Here is a 26,212-nt window from a genome sequence, read left to right as displayed (position 1 = left end):
ACGAAATTTCTTTCGGCAGTTTCTGCATCCTCAAGTGATTTACTCTTAATATGTGCTACTGGAGCAGAGGGAGAAAGCTGGTGAATAAGCTCATCACTCTGCCTTTAAGTGGCTGCCAGGCATCCTGGCTTTACCTCTATTACACTCTCTGTCCAGGCTTCTGGTGGAATTAAACATCTATTTGGTTAAAGCTTCACAATTTTGTTCAGGTAACCTTGATGACCTTGAATGTGCATCTTCAAATCTGTCGGTGTCTGAGGCTCAGAAGCAAGGCCTTGCTGTGCTCTGTCACAGGGGGATGAACTTTGCCTCAATTGAATCCTTTAATTAACCGTAGGTTGTTGTGGGAAAAAAAAGAACTCTTGAAGTCTCCCTGCTGGTATCTTACGGCAAGCTGTTGCCCTCTTCTTGGTGTTTTGCTGAAAGGGAAATCTTTATAGTATAACAAAGTATACACAACAAGGAAATACAGTGAAATCTGGATGATTTTTTATCTGAACAGTAACTTTATTAACATATTCCGTTCAATTCAAATGCAACTTAGAATTAAATAAGATTGACATTTTAAAAAGAAAACAAAATAATTTTTGCGTGTTTAAAGTATTTGAGAATTTTACTGAGAACTAGTCTAGCTCATAAAATCTAGTATTCGTTTTGTTTTACTCATTGTTTTTCAGATTTTCTTTTTAACCAGTTATGTATTCTACATATGATTATGTTATGTTGTTTTCAAAATGCCAGATTTCTTACAGCATTTAAAATAAAGTGCAGTAATATTGGGCTCATTTGATGGCAGACTGAATAAAAGAACAAATCAAGACTGAGAAAGGAGAGCACAATCATTAAATGTTGATTGCTCGTTTCAGGTCAAGGGGAAGGCACGGTAGAGTGTTTAAAAAGAAAAATGCCAAAGGGGAAGAGGAGAGGGGCTCTATTTACTCATCCACAGAGGGGAACAATTGTGACTGAATTTTGCTCAAGCTAAATCCAGACTGTGGCAGGACATAGAAAAGCCTCTGTAGGTTGTATGAGGACAAGACCTTTTACATCCCCGGGGAGCTCCATTACTTACAGTGGATGTAGGGCCAACAGCACCATAGAAATCTTTGAGAAAGAGCTAGAGTAAGTGTAAAGCGAGTGAGCGAGAGACATAGAAAAAAGGGAGAGAGTAAGCAAAAACAGTCCAAAGAAAGATCCTTTGACTATCTCAAACCAATGAATTCCCCACTCTCCTCCAGTAGAGAGTTTTCAGGCCCACAGTACCATCACACTGCTTTAAAGGTCACTGAGAATCAGACACTGCATACTTACCAAGCCTCCTGACCTGGCCAATCAACCACCAGCCAAGGGCTTCTTCTTTTTTTTTTTTTTTTTACACAGACTGAGATGAGATGGGCTGTGTGCAATCAACTGAGAGAGACTGACCCCTCAGCCATGTCAGACCTTTTTTTTTAACCTTTCGGTTAAGGCGGACCTTTGTTGTGGAGAAGCAGCTACCCTCGACGCAAAGGAAATTGGTCTTTTTTTTATATGATGCTGTGCAAACATTGTGCAAAGTGTGCAAAGAAATACACATATTAATGTATATCATATCCTGAAAGAAAATATAACTCGTAAGGGCATTGGCATGGGACATTTGTTGGTGTCCTGAGGTCCTAGAAGTTGGCAGGAGTTATTTCATGTCATGTGAATGACAAAGTGAGATCTCTACAGAGCAGGCTTGTTGCATTCTTATTCTGAACTTGCTCAACTGGATTTGGGTTTGGGCAATGTGAACAAGTTGCCATGAGTAGCTGCACTTGTTGAGATGGGTTCTGTATACCAAAGCAACATTTCCTATTACACTCTCTGTCCAGGCTTCTGGTGGAATTAAACATCTATTTGGTTAAAGCTTCACAATTTTGTTCAGGTAACCTTGATGACCTTGAATGTGCATCTTCAAATCTGTCGGTGTCTGAGGCTCAGAAGCAACAATTACCTAATTACCTTTGTGTGTATGTCTGTTATGTAGGCATGGTCTGAAAGATACTCTACAAATACATTTTTGCTAAAAGGTTGCAGCACATAAATCCACTGGACTTTTCAGACACACAATCTATTAATCTGTGAATTGTGAATTCCCAGGAGAGACCCCCACACCTACTAATTACCTGGGTTTTCATCATGACCCTCAGAAGAGCCTTGTAATTGATGAAAGTGCAGCTCCCATACATATTATCTAGTTAGATGCTCTCATTAGACAATGTATTACAGGCCGAGGAATATTTTGACATACCAAGCCTTCATTCTGGGATCTTTGGTTTTGTCAAGATTATAACTGACGTGTTATTTTCCTGACTCAACCTAGTCATGGCCATTTTATGACATAGTACTTCAAACCAATCATGATTGTGTCATGAACAAACAGAACTAGCAAGCTTTAGCTGTGTGTGCCCTCAAATCCAAGTGTGAACAGTAGCAACCCTGGGACATTACCTCAGTTGATTCCTGTATTGAGGGACAGGATGAGCAGAAATCCTGACACTATGTTGGGCTAGCTTGACAGCTGACAAACCTGCTTGCCTCCTGAAGGCTAGAAGCTAACGGAGAGAGTGGAAAGGTGCAGTGACTTTTTTTTTCTTTTACCAAAAAATGTTGCAGATCTGTTATCTACATCTATCAGCAATTAGCGAAGATTACGGTCATCTGAATGCAGGTTTAAATTTTGTGAATAAATGCAGCGTAATTTCCTCTTATTTGTGTTGATGTTATACCAAAGGGTGTGCAATCATTGGAGGAGAAAAAGTAAAAGATAGCAAGACCCCATGTCCTGAAAACCACAGTGAGCTGGACTGTGAGTGGGCCTGTCATGTTCCTCCAAGGCAGTGATAGCATGATGTGTGCATCTGAACTGACAGCAGGCTGGAGCAAACAGATCTCCCATCTCTGTGACACTGGCAGTGCTCCTTTGCCACGGGTATTTGGTTCACTTTGAACATGTCAGCTGCATTCATCAAGTTGACTTTATGATCACTTGTACACCAACACAGCCTTTGAAAAGTTTGTAAAATAAACAGCAACTTTAAAATGTAGGTTGCTGACTTTGCATTGCTTTAAGGTATGCATACTTTTATACATCATGCTTTAAGTCAAACTTGATGCACAATTTATTTCGAACTACGTTATTCCATTTCTTACACCTATACATCTTGGTAAGTACACCACTGATGAGCCTGGCACAAGCATTGTCTCTGCATCTTGACAGGTTTCAAAAAACACCAGTATGTTGTACACAAGGGATGACACACTTTGTGACAATCTCACACATCATGAGGGTATTGTCACCATGTGATCGCAGATCACAATGTGTCTCATATTGTTATTATAGTCTGTTTTTATGGTAGTCTCTGTGAAGTGTGTTGCTATTTTGAGGAAACCCCAGGCTGCCAAAGCCTGCTGAGAGTGATTCTGTCCCCCCTCTTAGGACTCTGTGATTGCAATCCTGCATGTGGTGAAAAGTCCAGATTAGATTGATGTTTAGAAGTTTGAGTATGAATTTAAATTTCTTGCCAACTGAGATGAAAGATGGAGAAACCCATGACACTATTTTCTGGGGAAATCTTTACATTACAGGGAAATGTGAGCAAAGTAAGGATGCTTACACGCTTGAAAGAAATAGCAGTTGTTTAAAAATGGGCCCCTTCCTAAAGACTTAGGAGGAGTCACTGTAAAAAAATTAGAAACATACCTGAATCGATGAGAAATTGCCATCAGTGTTTCCAGTGGATATTATCAACAATTTACATCAAAAACTGCAATTGTAAAGGTTCCAAGTACAGACGCCAGCCACGCAAGGCTCTCAGTTTTGCTCCTCTTGAAGGCCCGAAATTTAAAACTTCTTTCAAAAGAAAATGTTATACCATTGTTCTGTCTCTGCAGGCTGACTAGCACTGGCCATAACTGGTGAACTCTTGCTAATAGGTAAGACGGGTAAAGTAATCTATTAACTACAAGCTACAATTGAATTATAAAAAGGACAACACAGTTTCCATCTTTAGATGTTTATTCATCATCAAAATTTTTACAAAACATTATCTGACAATAATATACTCAAATAAGAGCCATATTTTTGCGCTTGGACCAGGTCTCCACAAAAATGCTTTAGGTCTGATTACAGTAAAAAAGGAAATTAAAAAGAAAAAAAAGAAAAAGGAAAAAAATCAACAACAAACCAACTACCAAAGAAAACAATGCAGAGCATATTTACAACCTACAGAAGTTGAAGCTGTCTGCAGGATATGAATGAGGGGGAGACAGTGGGAATGAAAAGATTTATATGGAGAGTATTTTAAGAGGCAACAAAAAAACATGGGAAAGGACTTGGGCCTGCAAGGAACACAAAGACTAATTATGATATTGCTTTCTTTTGAGCTCCTCCTTCTTGCTTTCTCATTGCACTGGTAACTGAAAGCGAAGAGTGCAGCACATTTAAATAAAAAACATGCTCTCTGCAGTGCCAACATTAAATCCAATTAGGGGTGTAAACGGGCTTTGTCAGACAAACGAAAAAGTGTGTTTCCCCAACAGAGGTTAATGATCATGTCTTCCTTTTCTGTGTCCCCGCTGACATGAGCAATGGTAGAAAAACAGAGTTAGGACAATGTAGGTCATAGGTTAAAGACTTCTTGCTAATGTAAAAGAGAATGGAACAATAACAATCAATGGGGACCGGGCTGGCCTGAACATCAGTAATGGTAATGCTGGTTCAGAGGAGGTAGAGGAGTAGGTGCTGCTATAGATACACAAACCCACACACACACACGTGCACACACAGAGGCCCTCTGGGTACATGCGGGGAAGCTAAATCGCTAGCAACACTTCCAGTCTCTCTTTTGCATCACAGAAGTTATTGATTCTGTATAAACACTAATGACAGAGTAACAATAACAGGAACGCAAATCTAGAAATTGCAAATGAGGAATATTACCATTTGTCTTTTTTTTTCTTTCTTTATTTAAATTTTTTTGTTTTTATCCTATTTTTGTTTTTGGAGTGAGTGTGTGCTATATGGGAACGTCCCAGTGCTGCTTACTAGAAAGACACAAATATATGGCAGAGGAAGGAAAGCTACAAAGCCATGTCTGGCTTGGAATTAAATTTTCAAATCCATTTATCAGATAATGGATTAGAGTCCACTGTACTGTTTGATGAACTGGAATGGGGTGTCAAACCCTGCTGTACCTATATTATCCTTTTATTAAGCACATGTGTCTTTTTATGTGTTTGTACATCTCCGTCTGTGATTGTTTCTCCAGCAAAGACTAAGAAGTGGATTACTGATAATAGTGTAAATGATAATTCCTGTTCAGATAAAGTGCATCTTTGTATGAGCGCATGCATAATACATACAGTTCAGAGGATGCAAATATGTCGTAGCTTAATCTGTGTGCCATATGTGCCTCTACAGAGTACAGACTGGATGTGTGTTGCAAGTGTGAGAGCATGGCTGAAGCTGTTTGTGTCATTTCTTGCAGTGGAAACAAAGCTGCCCTGGAGCATTCAAAATATATCACAACGCTTTCCTTGTAACAGAATAAAATGTCCTCGCACTTACCCATTTGTCCCTCTATGTTCTCCCTATTAAACAGTATCTCTGTCTACCCTTCTCTTCTCCCCTGCTTTTCCTGTCCCCTTGGAGATGTGCGTTTAGCTTTTCCTCTAAGCATAAACACTGAAATATAAAAGTTTTTTACTGCAGTTCTTCAGACCTTTATTCACCCCACCCAAAGCAAGAAGAAAAAAAGGCGAAATTTGAAAAAAAGAAAAAAAAACTTTTCCCAATGGGGAGTTGAGCCCGAACACAAATAGTGACAGGGACTTGGGAAATCGGGTAGTATAAACCCATAAACAAACGAAGCAGAAGAGAAAACAAAGCCTACTGGCATTGCGGGGCTAGCACAGACGGTCCTGGAGTTCAGCTCAAACATGCATCATTAGCATGCACTGCTTGTGCTTCCAGCTCTCTGATGGCAAAATAAATGGACAAAAGACTGAATAATTACTGGCAGCAGAATTCAAACATTCCGCTGAACATATCTGATTTTATCTGGGAGGTAGTCATGATCAATTGATCATTTATTAGTAGCTGATTTAATTGTGGATATACAAAGATGGTATTTGCATTTTCTAATTACACATGAGGGCAAAGAAGCTTTGATCTTTATGTTCAGTCTGAAATCAACTATAATCACTGTTCTGAAACCTGCATTAATTAGTATGCGTAGGGTACTAGGCTTAACAGGAAACTATTAAAGGGAATGCCTGTCCCAGGTGTGAGTGCTCGACACAAACCTATTTCTCTATTTAACAGCCTACAGTGCCAGGGAATTATACTTTAATCGAGACAAGGGCATGAATGGGTCAGCAAACAAGATGCTTTAAAAACAGTGAAGTTGTCCATGACATGTGCTGCTGGTTCTAGGGCACTCCGGACAGGAATTATCTCCCGTACTGTTTGTCTCTGGTTCAGTGCTCCTCCCTAAATGGGCACAGTTTCCTAAAATATCAGCATGCAGACAGAAATAGAACATTGTTAAACAGGTTCACCCGAGTCACCAAGCAGCAGACATGAAATTCAGGCCAAGGAGTTATCAGGGGTGATATACAGCAAGGCAGGACAATACATGGATAGAATTGAGAGAGCTCCCATTATAAAGACATTGGCACAGCTGCTATTACAAAGTAAACTCCACCATCACTATTAAGCAACCGTACTGAGCGAATCAACTGCTTTTTTTTAAATGCAATGTCCTGTACATGAAGGGACCGAACCCTTCTTAGTTGTGATATCATGAAGCATTTCGGGTCAGTTGTTTTTTTTTTTTGTTTGTTTTTTTTTGATAAAACATTTAACAAAATAATGGCACATTATAAAGAACATCCTTCACAAGTTAAACTCTTGGTATAAAGAAAAGCACACTTCTCCCCGAGTAGACCTTGAAATGGCTGATAGTGTTAAAATTCTTGAACAAGAGGAATGGATGTAACTAACAACACGTTATTTAATTACCACCTGTGAGATGGCTTCTCCAACATGCCTGATGGCAGAACAGGAAATATGAATCTCTGTCAAGTTTGGCGCTTGAAGTACATCACAATAACAGGGCTCAGAATCTTCCCCTCTTCGCGTTATTGAGTAAAATGACTGGATTTGAGAAATAATGTCAGTAACATATTTTGTTTTTAATGGTAGAGTGGTAGAATAGTGATGGGAGCAGATAGAAAAATACTTATCATTGAAACAACGAGAGCATTACAGTAGGAACCTCCTCACCAAGTCATCTTAGTAATATATTCCCACTGGAAAGTGAATAAGGCTCCTCTTCTGTTCACAAGCAGTTTGTGTTTCAGAAGAAATGAAGTTCATACCTTTTTTTTAAATCTTTAAAGACTCATTATTTACATCATAAATAAGTTCTATTTGATTTTGTCCTTTTATTCATCTTATAGAATTTCTTGACATCATCTTTGAACACCTCAAAAATTTTCAAGCAAAAAAATATAATACCAAAACGAAATAAAACAAAAACAATGCATATTTGTTTGAATATGCATCATCTTTCTTGGGAAATGTTGGCCCCTTGCAGTTTCATGTGTGGATCAATCAGTCTCTCTGTAGGAAGAGCAAGCGTAAGTTCCACAGCTCCCTAGAGTATGACCACTGACATGTAGGAAACTGGTGCACTGCTTGAGTTAAACTGAGGACATTGTTTGACAGGCCATGCAAGCCGTATCCGAAATCCTCAACAGCTCCATAAGTCAACGAGCAGCAGTGCTCAACATGGTGGCCAACGGTTTACTGATTAGGAAAAAGAAAAAACAAAGAAAAAAAGAGAAAACATTCCTTAATTTCGGCTCACTTTCTGGAAAAAATTGAGATGTCAGGCAAAACCTCCTGTATAGTCTGTGGGATCATATGCAGGTCAAAGAGAAGTCAACGTGCTGGTTCAGCATGCCACCACTAGGCACCATTATTCTCTGTGGTGGAAGAGCACATGGCCTAAGCCTGGCCAACCCAGCAAGATGGTGCTCTTCAAGTAGTCCAGTTAATGAAAGTCAAACATTGACTCAACAATGTTTCAAATGACTGTTTGGGGCAGTGAGAGTGGTTTGACCTTCAGTGAAGTAGACCTTTTCAATAATATGTACAATACATTTCATTCAAATGTTCTTATTTTAGTTTTTCCATGATTGCCTTTTTTTTTTAAAGCATAGTGGGTTATTCAGCTGGGATATAGTCATATACGGTACAATGACTTGTTGTTCATCTGTGTAAAGGGTCTTTATATATTTAATACATTTATGGAACATACAGTTTATGCTGCTTTGAATTATGTTTTTCATAGTAACACTAAGATCACAAGAACTGACTTGAGCTTACGTTGGGAGTGCCAGGTGTGATACCTCATTATGATAAATACGTTCATAACCTTTCAACATGATGACCCCGTTGATTATTCTATTTCTTTAAGACAATTCTAGTCCATTCGAAATCATCAGGGGATCTAGTGGTAATTATAAATGTGAACTGGCAGAGGCTAGTTCAGTGGAACATCTGACATTTAAAAAGCTCCTTAGTTAAAGTACCTTATGTGCAAAAAGAAAGAAAAAATATTAGTAAACTCTTTGGTTTAACATGCACATTAATGTAATTCAGTACAAAATATGACACTCAAAGAAACAAAATATTTATGTAATTAATGAAATTATATATGTTAACTTTTTTAATAGCTAGTGAGTAGAAATTGTAATGTTAATCACAGTAAGAAGCCTTCTGCTCTTCATATGCTCTATCTCTTCGATCTTTGATGTTACTGCCCTCACTTGTCGTGAATGAAAACTTGTGTTTATTGCACTTTCCCTTTCACTCCTGACTCAGAGTAAGCTGGCTGCTGCTGCTGTGAACAGATGCCCCATGATGCTGATATGGGATATGACAAAGATCAGATTTGGAAATAAGGTAATTCTTTGTGGCATATGCTGAATTAACCTCCCTTGAGTCAGGGACCCTTTTTTTTCTATGAGTTGTTTTGGAAAAGAAAAACAAAATGATCAGCAAGAATGTCTCACCCAACTGTATATGGTTGAGACTGTGTGTTTCAGATGATAAATGCATCCAGGCATAATTTGAAAATTTTGTCCTCTAGTTCACATACCGATGTTCTAAGAACAAGGCCCCACTGAATAACCAGCTCGCCTGCCCCTTCATTTCAAAGTCATGGTGAATGAGAGGCCCTTGCCCCACTTCTAACCATGCTCACTAGCGTCCAAATTTGAGTGTGCCAGTGCGCTCAGAAGTAGGAAAAGGACTGCTGCCGGGACCCTCAGTTGGTGGTCTGAGGGTCGATGGAGGAGAGCGAGGTCCTGGAACAGGGGCACCCATGCTGGCAGCAGAGGGCACTGCTGGCAGTGCCACTGTCTGTATAGTGCCTCTATCACATGGCCCAAGGTCCTCCAGGCCCTCCAGGCCCTGTGGGGGTCCCTCATAACCCATGTTTAGCCGCAAGGGTTGATGGGCCTGGCAGTAGTCTACAATAGGCTGTTCATAACGGTAGAAGGTCAGTGCACCCATTTGATGAGGGACCTGTTTGGTAAGAACAGAAGGGGTGATGGAGGTAGAAGACATATGGAATGATTACAGGAGAGTGGAAGAAACAAAGGAAAGAGAATGGAAGAACAGAGAAAAAAGAGAGAAAAATAATTAGCCATATAGCTTCAAAACAAATTCTTATTTATCTGTATCACAAAACAGAAAATGAAATTATATCTGTCAACTGAAATTTTTCTCCTTTTATTAATCCTGGATATGACCTGCTTATGTTATTGGACCTTCAGCCAATGTAAGAATAAATCTTTTCTGGCACTTCAAACATTTAAAACAGGGTAGCTTTTATGAACACAAGTCACAACAGCCACAGCTGTTTAATTTTTGAGTTAATATTACATACTTTTAAATGTTAAATTTTCTGAAGCATGTAATTTGTTACACTACATTTCATTGTGCCTGTGTGACTCAAAGCCTATAACTCAGTTAATTTGAAAGCTCACTGCTACCTCTTGTAATCATTCTCACATGGTGACCACCTGAGCCTGCACTTGACCAAAACCTACTGGCTACAAAGACTCTTTGAAACGTGTTCTACAACAACTGATGTTTATAGATGTAAGAAGCATCTTAAGCTAAATCATAGTACGTTCCAAACCCGCAAGTTGTAATGAATTGCTTATTGACTGTCACAAGAATAAGAAGCTCTGGATTTGTAGTGATAGACACATATCTATATAAGACAAAAAGCTGGGTGGTTTTGTGCTCAGCCTTTGGGAAAACATACCTGGAGAACATAGGGTCTGTGATCTCTCTAGTGCCATGTCAATTGTGTCAGAGCCAGAAGCACTCATCACATTTGGCCATGTGTCTGGTCTTGTGTTCCCCCCACAAACCTTAACATAGTGCCAGACAAACAGATGAGACTCTTGCAACACTGTCTCCCTAACTTTAGCTCACACACTTATTCACCAATTAAGAGTTTTCTAACAAGCCATGAAAACAGCAGCTTAGGATGGCAGCTGACCTGGATTAAACACCCCAGCCTGACAGAGCGAAAGATCATCAGATCTGTACACAGAGGCAATAAGAAACACACAACTTCAGCTACATGATACCTCAACAACACGGAAGACATGAATAATACAACCCCTCTCTCTGAGGTGCTGGAAGCAGAGCAAGTGTCACAACTGTACTTTCATTCAGATTCTTGATGTTTTATTTTTAACTTGTTCCAGTGATGGGAACCAGATCTTAAGAACATGATATAAACCTGTGCTTGACAAAAATGTCATTTACAGGAGGGAGACACTTCTTAAAAAATTAATCTTGGCACCGTCACTTTAGAGTAAAAATACTACGAAAAATCTCCTTGTGACTAAGAAAAAAATGCGGTTGCCTGGGGATTGCTATTACTTTTTTTTGATGTTGGCAAGTACAACTAGCGACAATTAACAGATCCCCTGGTGGGATGTAACCTGTCTCCAAACAATTTTGATCCAGCTCAGTGTGACTGCGATCACTCTTAGACAAATTGGCAAAGATTTGTAAATAATACTACTTGACAGTTGTGCCCTCGACTCGACTCAACTGGTTGTCATCAGACTGTATTCTAGGTTTTATTTTTGTAAACGCAAAGTTACCAAGTACCTGTGTCATTTCACAGCTAAATTGAAAATCTGCAAAAATAACATCACTACTTCTCAATTTTTCTTTCAGATCTATGTGATTCTAACTGAACTCTCAATGTCAGTAGTTAATACAAATTTCTATTCAATGTGAATTTCTGTGTATGCAAATGGCAACAGATTTGCAATTTTTGACAACTTAGCACAGTTAATTATCACATTATAACAAACATGCGCATGTGATTTCCAAATTGACCCCATTCAATTGTAAACTGCTAGCAGACAGAGAGCAGGCAGAGCCTGTCATGTTGCTGTTCTACCACTGTTTTGATACTCTACAGTCACTCAACTGTTTGCAAGTGGTCAAAGACCAGGTCCCCATCTTTGAAGCAACTGAAATAAAAACATTGCACACACTCACAGAAAATTGGTTATTCCACAGTATGCAACTACTGTTTTGTAGGACTGTAATACAGTAGAAGTCATACTGGGCAGGATAGATATTACAATTCAGGCAGACCAACCTGGTTTTTAATAATAAAGTAATTATAATAATAAAATGATATTATTATTATTATTATTAATAATAATAATAATAATAATAATAATAATAAGACAAAGAAAAAGAAGAAGAAGAAGAAAAGTCCTAAAAAATGACTGACTGTGAAAAAACGAATGGTATGACACCTCAAATCATAATGCATTATGTAAACTGTATTGCTACCAATGCAGATTAAAATTATAATAATAATATAAAAAAGACGGTTTTGAATGACCAGGTCAATAACTTTGTCTCCAATATGCATGTAAAAAATATTCATCATTCGTGATGTAATGTCAGAGAAGAATTTGTTTCAGAAATGCAGATAAGTGCAGGCTGAGAAGAAAAAAAAAAAGAAAAACAGCGTGTTTGAGCGTGTGTGTGTGTGTGTGTGTGTGTGTGTGGGTGGGTGGGTGGGGTGTGTGTTGTATGTGAGCAAAGGATTAGAGCATTCTGAGCCCCTCTGAAAACATTTACACCAGCTTTGTTTCAGATAAATAAATAAATAAATACATACCTGAATACATACATATTTGGGCTTTACTATAATGCATTTGATGCAGTGGATCATTACAGTTAGCAACTGCAGAAAGTTGTAGTCACATTGAAATGTGAGTCCTTGTTTATCTGGTCTGGTAATTCTGTAGTTACCAATGTTTGTACATTCACAAAGTTTCATTTCCATAACACACTTTCCTTCCAATATGCCAGTAGACCAGCAGAACCACCTCCCCACTTACTTTCTATAGAGCGTTCCTCCTCAAATGGACTTCACTAAGTGGGGCTGATTCATTACATTACAGGCACTCAGTGGATTACTAGCCAAAAAGGCTAAAATGACCAAAGAAAAAGTGGAAAACAGCTAAACATGAGAGGTTTTTGGACAAAGTGTGTGTTCTCCATTCTTTAAGCACCGGTTCGAGCACAGTTTAAACACCGGCACCGTTTCAAAAGTACCGGTTTGGTACTGGTATCGGATAAAACCTAAACGATACCCATCCCTATAGCCATAATAATGCTTCTTGGTCAATTATCCATACTCTTTTGATTCTGTGAAAATGAGGCACTACATATAAAACTTGTAATTTCTGTAATTCCTAAACATTTCATGTAATACTTTTGTTAAGCCTCTTGAATTAAAACTGAAAGTCTAATCTTTAATCCCATCTTGATTGTTTGACTTGAAATTCACCATGCTGGTGTCCAAAATCAAAATGTGTCATTATCAATGTCTATGGAACATCCTTCCAAGTTATTACTTGCGGCACATGTAACACATGTAGCAAATTGGCCCAAAGTGCTCCCTGTTTCAGTTTTTGTGATAAAAAGAGCTATTTATATTCATGAATAATTCACTTATAAGAAAGGTATAGCTTACACAATAGAAATATTATCTTTTTTCTTTGTGCCTCCCAAATCAGTAATTCCTTAGATTCAATAGTCTGTTGACAGAAAAAAAATCATCAGTGTGTTAAACCTGACTTGTTTTACAAGCTATCTTTTTTTAAATGGCAATTTTGTTATTGGATAACAATTTAAAGGGAAATACTATAAACTATGTGGATACAAAAGAAAAAGGTTTTCTAGTTAGAAAATAGTGGTGTAGTAGTAAAATTCTGTGTTTTGTATTATTTCATGCTAATTTACAAATCAACTCAATAGTGAGATGATTTATATTGCTCTATTTCAGCGTGATTATAGTATACAACTGTGACTACCCACTTTTTAACATTTCAGTAAGTAGCATTCGGCTAGTTTGTTTGCATTTTATTGCATTTGCCTTTATATTTAGCTGCTATGCTCTATCTGTGACAGCAGGCTATCTCACTTAAAACCTGAGGACATAATTTCTTTATTTAACCTTGAGTAGATATTCCAGTTTTGTGCCTGTGAAACACAGTAAATACAAAAAACCCCCAATATTTAATGCTTAATACATTGATGGTTTAGTTGTAGATCTTACATTTCAGCATGTTTCTGTTTAGCATTATTTTCTGTGTTTTCAGTGCACCAGTACATTTAAAAAGAAAATCAACTAGTCAAGGAATTTTGAATGATCAATTTCAGCTTTTTCCTTATTATTTTTTCCTTGTGTAGCCAGGTTTCTGTACAGTTGCTGTTTGACTGAAAGGTCAAAGCTTCCCAAACAATGTTGAGTCTAAAACAGCTTTGAAACTGGAACACATAAAGTACCTTTGCTTACAAGGTTAGATGTGTCTGCTGAAAAACAATGATGGAGATTATGTTGCTGATTACATGTGAGAGATTTTGTTTATGTAGGTCCACCTTTTATTGTATATGGTATACCGCGGCTTGTGCCTGTCAGAAGGTATTAGCATAAAGAAAAATGGATCTTCCCCACCATTACCTGCATGTGTTTCATCTGACAATGACTGGCATCCTGCCTCTTAGTGGATCTTTATCTCCATATGCTGGAACAAAGCATAGAGTGACCTTAGATGGAAAAGCTTCCTCACAGAGATTAAGCCATACAGTCCAGTGTCATCTTTGAAAATCTTTTCTTTAATTGCCTTTGTGTTTGTGTTACATTTTTTTTGCCAGTTTTAGCAACTGTGTGATATTCTGTTGATATTGTAATTTTCAAAGCTGTCCTTCAAATGAAGCTATTGTTATACTTTGTTGGGACATTTGTCAAATTAGCAATGCATCTCATGCCATAGCCACAGAATGTACAAACATGACTGTAAAACAGTAAAAACTTTCCTTCTGTAAACAATTAAATCTTATGTTAAATTATCACAACAGGTTTAATTTGAAACAAAACCCATACATTTATTTTTCCAACATGTCAGTGCCTCTTAGAAGTTTTGTTTCTTTTTGCATTCATGCTTTTATGAGCAGCTAAGGAGGCAGTAACAGTGCCACAGGCAGTCAATGTTAATGGCTCTGTGGGCTTAAGAAGCATTATGGTTCAAAAGTCTATCTCCTCCATACTCTTTGATCTTCTCAAGTCACTATATTGTGGCACATGGAAGCACAACAAAGTGAAGAGGAGGTGCTAAAGGCTCACAGTAAAATTTATATATACCTTTATATACAAAAAAAAAAAAAAAAAAAAAAAAAAAAAAAAATATATATATATATATATATATATATATATATATATATATATATATATATATATATATAATTTTGTATTATATATATATATATATACAGAAAATTATATATATAATTGATAAATAATTTTGACTGTAAAACATGATTTAACAGGTAGTCTTTATGCTGAAGAATGATCAATAAAACAAATCAAACAATGATTGTTTATTTCTTAAAAATAACTACAAATTTATTATCATCCCATATGGAAAAGTAATAGTAAAAACTTAAAAAAAAAAAAAACTTGCATAAGATGTGGCCTACTTCATATAGTGAATCATATAAGGCTTATATGATTTACTCGTGAAAGTGGCCACTTTCTCATTACTTTCATATATTGTTTTAGTAAGTATCCAAAACATACAAGTTTCATTTATATAATTTTTCAAGGGATCTTATATCTGTTTTCACCCTTGCTTTTCATACAAGTTTCACACACGACAGATACAAACTTTATAAGATTTATATATATCTTTTCCATATGGGATATTAGAGAAATGCTGCAGGTTACTTAAGACTGTATGTATGAAGACCAGAATGTGGGTTACCCTGTTTAACTGTTTTTTTTATCACATACCAGGTCTAATCTAATTTACCCTGCACTTACTTTTGCAGGTATAATAAAGGTCACAGTAGAAGAAGTAATATTTGTGGCGGTAACTGTAGTGGTAAAATGAAGAAAAAAAATAGTGAGATAAAACATTGTTTAATAGTGGTAAGCACACATTAACCAGTGAATATATGATGAATGCAAAGTGTGTAAATAAGTGTATAAAAATAATGCACATTAAGATGTATGTTTTTCATGTTTTGAAGAATGTGATTGCCTGAAATGAAAAAGAGGCAAACTCTAAAAACAGTTAAAATTTCAAAACAAATAATCAACAGAATCTTCAAATTATGCTTTGTGAGTGAACACAACAAAATAGTTGCACACATGTTCTTTTGCATGTATGTCACAGGACATCAGCATGTGGGTAAATACTGTCTTTCAAATGTAGCTGCTCTGGTAAGTGTTGAAAGTCAGCACAGATGTTGCTAGGCGGGCATCAACGACGCAGAGCCCACCAGTCAGGTTTCAGCAGAGCGGTGTGCATGGACGTGTCTGAAGAGGTGTGAAGCTAAACACCATCAGATTGTTTTCAGACAGCATATCCCGAGAGGAAGACTTCCCAGTTGCTTGTCTCTTTATGTGTAGTAGTGTAGATCAGTAATGTTAACATTCATGGTAATTCATGTAATTGTCATGTGTTGTGGTTCTTGGTCTGCAATATTCATACTGCATGTTGTCTCCCATACAAGTCAACATAAGTGCTGACCCTTAAGGATGCAAAGTTTTATAGTGGACCGCTGCATTGTAACAAAATTATATCTTTATCAGTTCACCTGTCAGTTAATGCTGTAACTTATCAGAGTATATATGTGTGAAAGAATTTCCCAAATCTGAGATATATAGACCATCTTATTGCATATTTAAGTGGAAGTGAAGATAATGTATTTTAAATATCAGCATGCAAAAGAAACTGTCTGTATGTGTTAGCTAATAAATGCCAACATCAAACTAAAATCTGTGAGCAGTTTAATCAAATGTTTACTGCAATTTAATATTGCCTTCGTAGTCAAAATGTGTACCTCATAGAAGGTAAATGCTCCCATTGTCATTTTACTAACTATAAGATCATCCACATCTTGGGATTCACAAAGTCTCACAGGACCACTGTAGTTTTAGAGGTATAAGGGGTCAGTTAACTTTAGAGGCAGAATGTATAACCTTGACTTTCCCTCATAGAGCTGTGTGAGAAAATGAGCCCACATGTCCACATTTTAAGCTAATTGATTCTCTAAACAAGCCGTTAGCCTCCCACTAATTCCTTAATGACTGGAGGTCCCTTTATGTGCAGTGACTCTTGATTACAGGTCTCTGACACCACACACACACACACACACACACACACACACGCACTTACAAATACATGCACAACTCTGCTCAGAAAACAGGAAGAAGAGTACGGGAGAAATCTAGCGATAGACAGAGAAGGAGAGCGGGATGGAGGGCCCCTTCACGCACCAGTGAGTGCCCACTGTGGGCTCATCACAACATCCTCCCATTCTATGGTACATGCAGTAAAGGAGCTTCTGCAGACCACAGCAAATGGGCCATGAAATGTTACTCAATGCTCAACACGTTCCTCTGTCTGGTTTGTTTTCACACAAACATTTAGCACAATACACAATTACAACAACTAATTGAGTGTGTGTGTGTGTGTGTCTGTGTGTGTGTGTGTGTGTGTGTGTGGGGGGGGCTGAGTATCTCTCAAACAATGAAAATTACAGAGCTTACATTGTCAGTTTTATATGCTAACTGTTAATTTTGGACTCTTGGGTTGCTTTATTTTTGTTGTTACAGATCAGGAATGCAGCGAATGATTATTGATTACTTTATGAGTATCATTATTATTACTCTATCAAATGGTAAAACTTGTTAATGACAAGGTTAAGTTCAGAATTCAAGAGCTGTCACCAACAATTTTTAACTGTCATAGCATAGATGGGCATTATAATTAGCAGACATTAAAAACTGCAGTGGATCATGATTATCATTTTTTTATTTATTTGTTGTTAGCACCAAAGAAAGTCACCTAACATACAGCTCACTGGTAAAAAGTAAATATGTGAACCATGATATAACACAAGACCAACAACAGAAACCTTGTCAAGCTAAAGCCACATAGATCATTTTATTTTATGTCATCTATATACATGCAAATGCTCAAAGCTGTGACATGCTGATGCTATTTCATGGCCTAAGAAACAACCCTCAACTGCCTCCAGCACCATGTATACAGTAAATCTTCTGCACCCATTGAAGAGTGCCCGAACGCATATTAACAAGGCAGAATGACAGGTTGTGTCAAAGGGGAACAATTTGTAGTTCCATTTCCACTGTCCCATAATGAATTCAAAGTTCCCAAATCTCTTGGCTGGTGATGTCTTGCATTATGTGCTGCTTCCAGTCATGGTGGCACTGGCAGTGTATCTGAGTAATGAGCATGACCCAACATAAATGCTGTGTGGCCAACTTGGCTCTTCACTGGAAGCGTCAGTCGCACTTTAATCAGTGATATTGGGGAGGAGTGTGCCTGGGAAGGTAGGCTGAAGCTTTTAAAGACCTGACTAATAAGACATGTCAAAGCAAGCTGGCCACCAGCCAGAACTGATATGCAGACCTTCCCTAACTGCTCCCGATCCTGCCTCGCCGCAAACAGCCTCAACTGCACTCAGACACAGATGGCCTTTTAACAAAGCTGGATACTCACTGATGCAAGCAAACAATGCAGTGCATCTCAAAGCAGCATGTGGCACCAGGATTAATCATTTTCTCTCTTTGTCTCTTAGGTTTGTGCAGAATTTTTATAGTTGTCTCGTTATTAAGTTTAAAATCTTGTCAAAATCTTAAGCCGTTTCTCTTGTATTAGAGTTGTGGGTAGCAGTTAAATTTTTTTTTAAATAAGCTACAACCTGATGTTGTTTACAGTGATAGAAATATTTGCTCAGCAATAAGAAAATAATGACCTTCCATGGCCTGCTTACACCTTGAGGACATTTTTTTCCTTCTAATCCCTGTAATGTGTTCATGTTTTGATGGAAAGTTGTGGTCATGGTTCTTAAGCATTTAGCTAGTTACTGAAGAGGAACGACCATAAATGGAAAAACATTATTTAAATGGTAGGTTCAACTGCAGCTCTTTAAGGAGCTCAACACATATATAAACACAATAACTTATTCTATGTAGTTTGTCCCAAAATATGAGGGAAAATGAGAAATTATCTTCAAAGATAAGGAAAGCTCATTTCACGACACTACAGTGGTGGGTCTTATCACCAACGGTGATGAGACGGCTTACAGGGAGGAGGTCAGCGCCCTGACCCACTGGTGTCAAGACAACCATCTCACCCTCAACGTCGCAAAGACAAAGGAGTTGATAGTGGACTTCCGGAGGTGCAGAGAAGTACACACCCCCATCACCATCAACGGCGCTGCTGTGGAGAGAGTGAGCAGCTTCCGGTTCCTTGGTGTACATCTGGCTGAGGATCTTACGTGGTCAGTACACACAAACAAAACAGTGAAGAAGGCGCAGCAGCGCCTCTTCTTTCTCAGGAGACTGAAAAGATTCGGCATGAGCCCCCGCATCCTCAGGACCTTCTATCACTGTGCCACTGAGAGCATCCTCACTGGATGCATCACCACCTGGTATGGCAACAGCACCGCCTACAACTGCAAAGCTCTCCAGCGAGTAGTGCGGTGCTCTGAACGGATAATTGGAGGTGAGCTTCCCTCCCTCCAAGACATCTACAGGAAGCGGTGCCTGAGGAAAGCGGGGAGGATCATCAAGGACTCCAGTCACCCCAGCCATAAACTGTTCAGACTACTTCCATCAAGAAGGAGGTTCTGCAGCATCCGGTCCCGTACCAGCAGACTGAGAGACAGCTTCTTCCACCAGGCCATCAGACTGCTGAACACTTCATAGACACCTCAGCTTCACTACTGGAACTTTAACATTATGCACTCCATACTGTACAGTAATGCCACTGTTTTGCACATGTCTCAACTCTGTATATTTTTATATATTCTATTTATTGTTTACTCTATTTAATTTGTAAAATATGTGTATACACACACACACACACACACACACGTAGAAAAATATTTAGTATACACATCTAGAAATGCATATACTATTATATATTGTACATATATTTATTAGTTTCAGATGTAGCCATTCTTGTATTTTGCTTGTTTACATTATTGTATTTTGCACAACTCTGTTGCTTGTGAAGCTCGCACACAAGAATTTCACTCACATGTGCTGTACCAATGTACCTGCACATGTGATGTGACAATAAAAGTGACTTGATTTGATTTGATTTGAAAGCTCATTAAGTGAGGTTTAATACTGGGATTTTAAATCTTATATATGGAAATGTCGGGCAGGTTAGTGCAGGCTAAACTGGTTAATGATAAAGTGTAGAGTCATGAACTACGCTTGCTAGGTTACATTTGGGGTAATTATGATAGGCTCATGAAATGTACCTATCATGATAGGCTCATGAAATGTACCTATCATGATAGGCTCATGAAATGTACCTATCATGATAGGCTCATGAAATGTACCTATCATGATAGGCTCATGAAATGTACCTATCATAAGTACATTTCATAAAAAAAAAGCCAACAAAAAATTATGTGTGTTATTTCTAAGTAATTATTTTACCCATCTTGGACTGCTAAATCTGATATTAAGGTTCCCTAATGTATGCAACTCCATACAGGGCCAACACAATGCAATTACATGTCACAGCAAGTAACTTAAATCAGAGCAAAAACAATAACTTCTTTGCCAGTAATCATGATAGATATGGAAATGCTGAATTAGTGAAGAGGCGTATGTTTTCAATTGAATAGGTAATTAGCAGTAGGGCTTAAGTCATAGCAAGTCATTACAGGAAGTCCCCGAGGGACAGTTTTGCATGCACTCGCAGCAGAGCAAATCCCTCAAGAGAAAGAGAACATTTCTACTGAGAAACTCTGACCTGACAGTTCCTTTGAGAATACAAACTCTCCAGTCTCACATTTAATAAGAAACAGCACAAATGAAACTGAAACGTCATCTGGAATTGAAAGAATTTGTCACAAATAACCTCTTTGATCACGTCACCATTGTTTAACAGAAAAAGCAGTTTGGTGCTTGTTTCATCCCGCTCCATTTAATTAGACACACAAGAAAAATGGATCTGTATCTAACTATGTTTGTGTCTATATGCTTTAACATTATTAGAATAAATGGCAAGACTTTAATTGAGTTCCATAAATCACTCGTCCACATTCCTTACATCTTCACGTCCCACTTCATTCAGATTCTCCTTGAACCTTTCAAGCAGCAGCCAGGCTCACATGGTGTTATGTCAACACTATAGTTTTCTGTAGTGTATTACTACTTCCCTCAAATTTATTGGTTCTATATTGTAATTCTTTTGTATTTTTGCCCATATATGAGGCTCAACATATTTGTCCTTTATGTGGAAAATGTGTTTTTCCTTTTGTCTGTTTTTTCCTTTTGAATCAATCTGAATCAAACATCAAATTATAACTGTTGTGAGTTGAGACTGTAAATGATTTGAAAACAAACAAACAAACAAACAAACAAACAAACAAACAAACAAACAAACAAACAAACAAACAAACAAACAAACCCTACTTTACATGATTTAGACATGCTCTACCATGAAGCATCATAGGCAACTAAGAAGAGTTTTAGTTAATGATAGACTTCAACTTACATACATTATTTATATTTCAGCAGGTGGGCTCTGGCTGGTTGCTATTGCAATGTAACGTAATGTGTGTGCGTGAAAACAAGGCATTATGTGAAGCCCACATCAAAAAAAAGTATTACAGTTATATTCTCACTTTCAAACCATAAAATGACTGTTGTACCACCTGAGGAATTTTTATGCAGGGCTGCTGCAGGATTTAATAGCACCACTGTTAACAGATGAGATGTTACACAACCAGAATAGGCTGGTCTAGGGGGAATCCAAACCTGACAGATTTTTTTTAACAACAAAATATCCCTGTCTGGTATACTTTGACCAGCTATCTGTCCAAGCCTAAAGCAATATGTTTCCATGCACTGTCAGGTTAAATGATACTGTATCTTGCTACAACCCTATGTCTCTGTGTTGTCATCATTTTATTTATTTATTTATTTTTCCTCTCATTTGTAAATTTCCTTTTTACTGTGCTGTTTTCTTGGTCTGTTCAAGTACATGATGCACACTGAAATCAATTTAACAATTCTTTTGCTTATCTTTTTATTCAAACGGAGACACATTTAAAATGGTCCAAATTACTAAGTATTAAATTTCAAGTGTGCCTAAGTGTGACTAATTCGGTTATAGGAATCAAATTGTTCCATATCTAATTTCCATGTGACAAAGATACATGTATCCAACTATCTATTATTTTCCCTGCCTAATATTTATTGGATTGCTAAAAAATAAATAAATAAATAAATAAAATAAAATAAAACAAAAGCACTGCTTTATGGACTATTTCAAGTTTTAATATTCTCAATCCAAAAATAGACTCATTCAAGTTGTTTTACAGGGCAAACATCAAAGAATGAAAACTTAGGACAAACACCTGCAAGAAGTGATGAGGTATATCCACATTACAACTACCTTGGCTTAACCTCTTATAAGATATTGATCTTGGTTTTGTGTTTTGTATGAATTCTTTATGACTATACTATACATAGTACATAGTTTCATGCTTCTGAGTGCACCAAAGGTCCAAGATGAGACTATTGCAGATATTTAACTAGGAGATAAGTAGTTCTCATGATTTAGTTTTCTGAACGCAAAGAAATTTAGGACAGATTGCAGACATAACAATAGCTCTGGTAAGCAGCATAAATATCAGTAGATGTAGTTGTAACACTTGGAAGCAATAAATAGTTTGGATGCAGTGTCTAGATGGTTTTTGGTGGTACTGTGAACACAGTTTTCCCAGCCAGGTGTCAGTCCAAACTAGATTGTCTGTAAGTCATGTTTTGTGGAAAGAGCTTTATAAATAAATATTGCTTGCTTGTGAGCTTGCCATTTGTTTTTAGTTCATTTTGCTGATAGTAGCAGCAACTCTGCCAATGCACAAACAATCAGACAATAATTCATCCAAATTGAACATTCTCAAAATATTGTAGATTAATATACTATATAGGCATATATTGTAATGTGTCTGTTATAGAGGATTTCAGACTTACATTTTCTCTTCTAAACAACAAAATTTGGTTCTGCTGACATTTAAAAGATTGGCAGATTGCCCAAGACGAACACAAAACTAGACTAAGCAGGCAGGTTTAATTTGTATCCTGGCATGTACCTCAACAGATTTTAAAACTAGCAGATGTAAAATAACTGTCCAGCTCTGCCCTGACTACCGAATCAAACATGATCCACATCAGTTTTACTGTGCAAATCTGCATGAACAGAACTCATAAATAAACAGAGAGAGAAAGAGAGAGAGAGCTATGTGCTATACACCTTATGCACTGATTCTGTCCTTTGTATAATCAGTTATCTGCCCACAGTTATATTCCAGACAAATGCGTTGGCTTGTATTGTTTACACATATCAGGGGAAAGTAAAGAAATTAACCGTTTTGGTTTAAAACAGATGCATATTTATTATAGAGCTCAAGTTTCAGTTTAAGGAAGTACTGATAATTATTATCTTATATCTTTTCCCTAATATCACAACCAATTTGCATGCTGACTTATAAACCGGTATCAATAAAATACATATTTAGTTGAAAGAAATACAGTCAGAAGTTATGAAGGTCCGTTCTGGAATTTGAAAGCTCCAAAGTCTAATCTGCTACAAAAAATATACATAATGGACTGGACAGAATGTGTCAGATTCATGTCAGCTAGACATATCACTTTGTTTGAATCAGCCCCTTATCGAATGCCAGATACTGGCTCTATTTGATGTGCAGCCTGCTGGTGTACATGACATGCCGTCTACTGATGATGTTAAAAGAGTCTTATCACATCTAAAACCTCCACAATGCAGCACATTGTGATATATGGATAAACAAAAGACTGGGGACACTTCTTCCAGCCTCACTAATGCATGTCAGTGTAGACATGAAAGCAGCCTGCTAGCTTTTGCCTTTTTACTGCGTCTTTCTCAGGGTAATTGCAGTTTCATCTTTACTTTTAAAGCCCTGCCAGTCTGCCTGAACTAAATGACAGGCTAGTCTTAACTGAATTACAGAGAAGGGAGCCAAGAATCACCTTCCACTAACTTGCTTGCTAAGTGGTCTGATTGCATGGTCAAGTCCTGGGCATTAAACTGACTGTTTCCATGGCAATTCCTCCAGACACACGTTGATGTAAAATCAACTCTATTAATGCAAATTTTTTTTCAATGGAGCACAGTATTTATATGCATTCAAATCACCAAAGTGTTACACACATTGTGGAATCTGGATGATTAACCCTATTTTAAAATCACCAAAATGGGACTGAAAATGGAGAACACATTCTTGAAAAATAAATGTTAAAACAGTAGTGTTCATTTTGAATGCCTGGAAAGAAAATATGCAAAATTGTTAGGGATGTTTGTTATTGCCTTTTTTTTTATTGCAGTGTCATTTGTAGAATGGTGTTTGAAGTACAAAAATTTGCCATCCTGGATTAGCTGTCATTATTGCACTGTTTATGCATCGTAGGTCGGTTTAAATGTTGAAATATCACTTCGGTATGCTTTAACAGCAAGAGACTTCTGAAATGACTATAAGATATCAGGTCTTCATATTAAAAGAATCACTGTGTTAGGGGGTTTACGTTGAAAGTTTAATGAGCCCATTTTTCCTTAGAGATTGACAATGGAATAAAATATTTCTTGCATTAATCTTTTTCACATGATCAGCTGTTTAGTAAATACAGTTAGTTTAGGACTGTGGATTTAAAGTCACACTCATATGACTGACATGCAGACTCTGAGCTTTAATCATGGGGTTTAAGTGGAGTCTTCTACTATCTGTTCAAGAATTACTGCCACTTTATACATATTAACTCATTTTCACCAGCTTGGAAGCAACTGGGCAATTGACTGACAACCAGTCCCATGGCCAGGTGAGGTCTTTCTCCTCATTATTCCATGCCAAATTAGCCAGATAAAGTATCTTGACTTGACTCTAAGTATTGAACTTCCATTCAATAGCTTTTCACTGGAACTCTTAGTATGATAACCAAAGTGAATTCCTTAGACTTCATGGCTTGATTTGTGCCCTGACATGCACTGTCAACTATAGGACAGTATATAGACAGGTGTGTACTTTTCAAAATAACGTCAAATAAGCTGTATTTACCACAGGTGGAAAGTTCTGACAGATGATGTATATGTATATACATATATGTATATACGTATTCACAGCCATATATATGTTGCTGTTTTTTGCTTGTTTGTTTGTTTTTTAAGCTGAAGAATGACTTTACTTTTTGTTTTACTTTTTAATTGAACTTTGAAATAAGGCTGCAACATGAGAACATGTGGAACAAGTGAAGTGATATGAATGCTTTCTGGATACACTGTACAACAAGTTGTAAATCAGTGGTTACACTGAACAGGAAGCCCAGACAATCTGAAAAAAAGAAAATCAATCTTTTGACAGATGAAACTAAGAGCAGACTGATGGGAAGACAAAAAATATGGAGAAGGGCAGGAACAGCTCAAGATCTGAAGCATACATATCATCTGTCAAACATGGTGGAAGCAATATTGAGGGATAGGTATGGATGACTGCCAGTGGAACTGGGTCACTAGTGTTTACTGATGATCTTTCAGCTGCTAGAAGTAGCAGGATGAAATGTGAAGTGTACATGGCTATAGTCTCTGCTGAGATTCAGCCTAGATTTAGCAAATACTGAAGAGAAGACCAGATTGGCCTTTACAGTGAAAGTGGATATAGGACCTAAAGCACAGTACAAAAGCAACCCGAATGTCTGGAAATTGGATATTCTCCAGTGGCCAAGTCAGTCACCTGATCTCAACCTAGTAGAGCAAACTATTTATTTACTGAAGGCAAAAATGAAGGCAGCAATTCTTAAATTTAAAATTATGTGAGTTTATCCAATTTATTTTGAGTAATAGGGGACTATGTATAAAATGGCGGTGGTTTCTAAACCAGTTATGACTAAACTCCTGCGTCTAAGGAGCTCAGAAAGAAAAAAGCATCTGGACTTCTTAACGCCCACTCACATCCTGGGCCTTCTGACCTCAAGGAGGAGCTCAGGGCCGCAGAGAACGTACATGTTTTCAAGAACAGGCTCAAGACCCACCTTTTTAATTTAGCTTTTACTTAGCGTTTATTTATTTTATGCTTATTTATTCTATCCTGTTATTCTATTATTAATTTAGGATTTACCTAATATTTGTTTGATTTTATTCTTATTCATTTTTTAATCTTCTTATTCTATTTATATTTATATTGTATCCTGTTCTTATTTATTTTATCATTTTACCCTATATATATTGTATTGCGTCATATCTCCAGTGTTTCCTCGGAGGGCGCTCTCTGCACCGGGGCTGTTATTGACCGTGGCTGCTGGGTCTCTGGGGTCCTCTCAGCCTGGCTGGGGGGCTCCTTTGCCTCCCTCCTGCTGTGTGCCCAGCCTGGAGGCTGCGGTCTGTGACCGGCTCCCGGTGCAGACGGCTCCCTGTTATAGTGTTTCCTCACTTGGCTCATGCGAGCCCAGCCCAATTTTTACTCTTT

The 26,212-nt window shown here is 37.6% G+C and overlaps 1 protein-coding gene across 1 annotated transcript in view; it reads right to left on the bottom strand.

Annotated features, from left to right (window-relative positions):
* Positions 1-6,806: 6,806 nt before the first annotated feature.
* LOC146705569 (leucine-rich repeat transmembrane neuronal protein 4) overlaps positions 6,807-26,212 on the bottom strand; it is a 104,815-nt gene continuing 85,409 nt past the window's right edge. The window contains exon 3 of the mRNA XM_085463292.1: positions 6,807-9,622. Coding sequence (XP_085319418.1) covers positions 9,299-9,622 — 324 coding nt within the window. The 3' untranslated portion in view covers positions 6,807-9,298. The remainder of the gene's footprint in view (positions 9,623-26,212) is intronic.

Source organism: Copadichromis virginalis, linkage group LG7, assembly GCF_057382275.1.
Source record: "Copadichromis virginalis isolate Kocher_CV1m ecotype Utaka linkage group LG7, C_Virginalis_male_GT1.1, whole genome shotgun sequence".
In the NCBI taxonomy this organism is placed as follows: domain Eukaryota; kingdom Metazoa; phylum Chordata; class Actinopteri; order Cichliformes; family Cichlidae; genus Copadichromis; species Copadichromis virginalis.
This window is presented reverse-complemented; position numbering and strand designations above follow the sequence as displayed.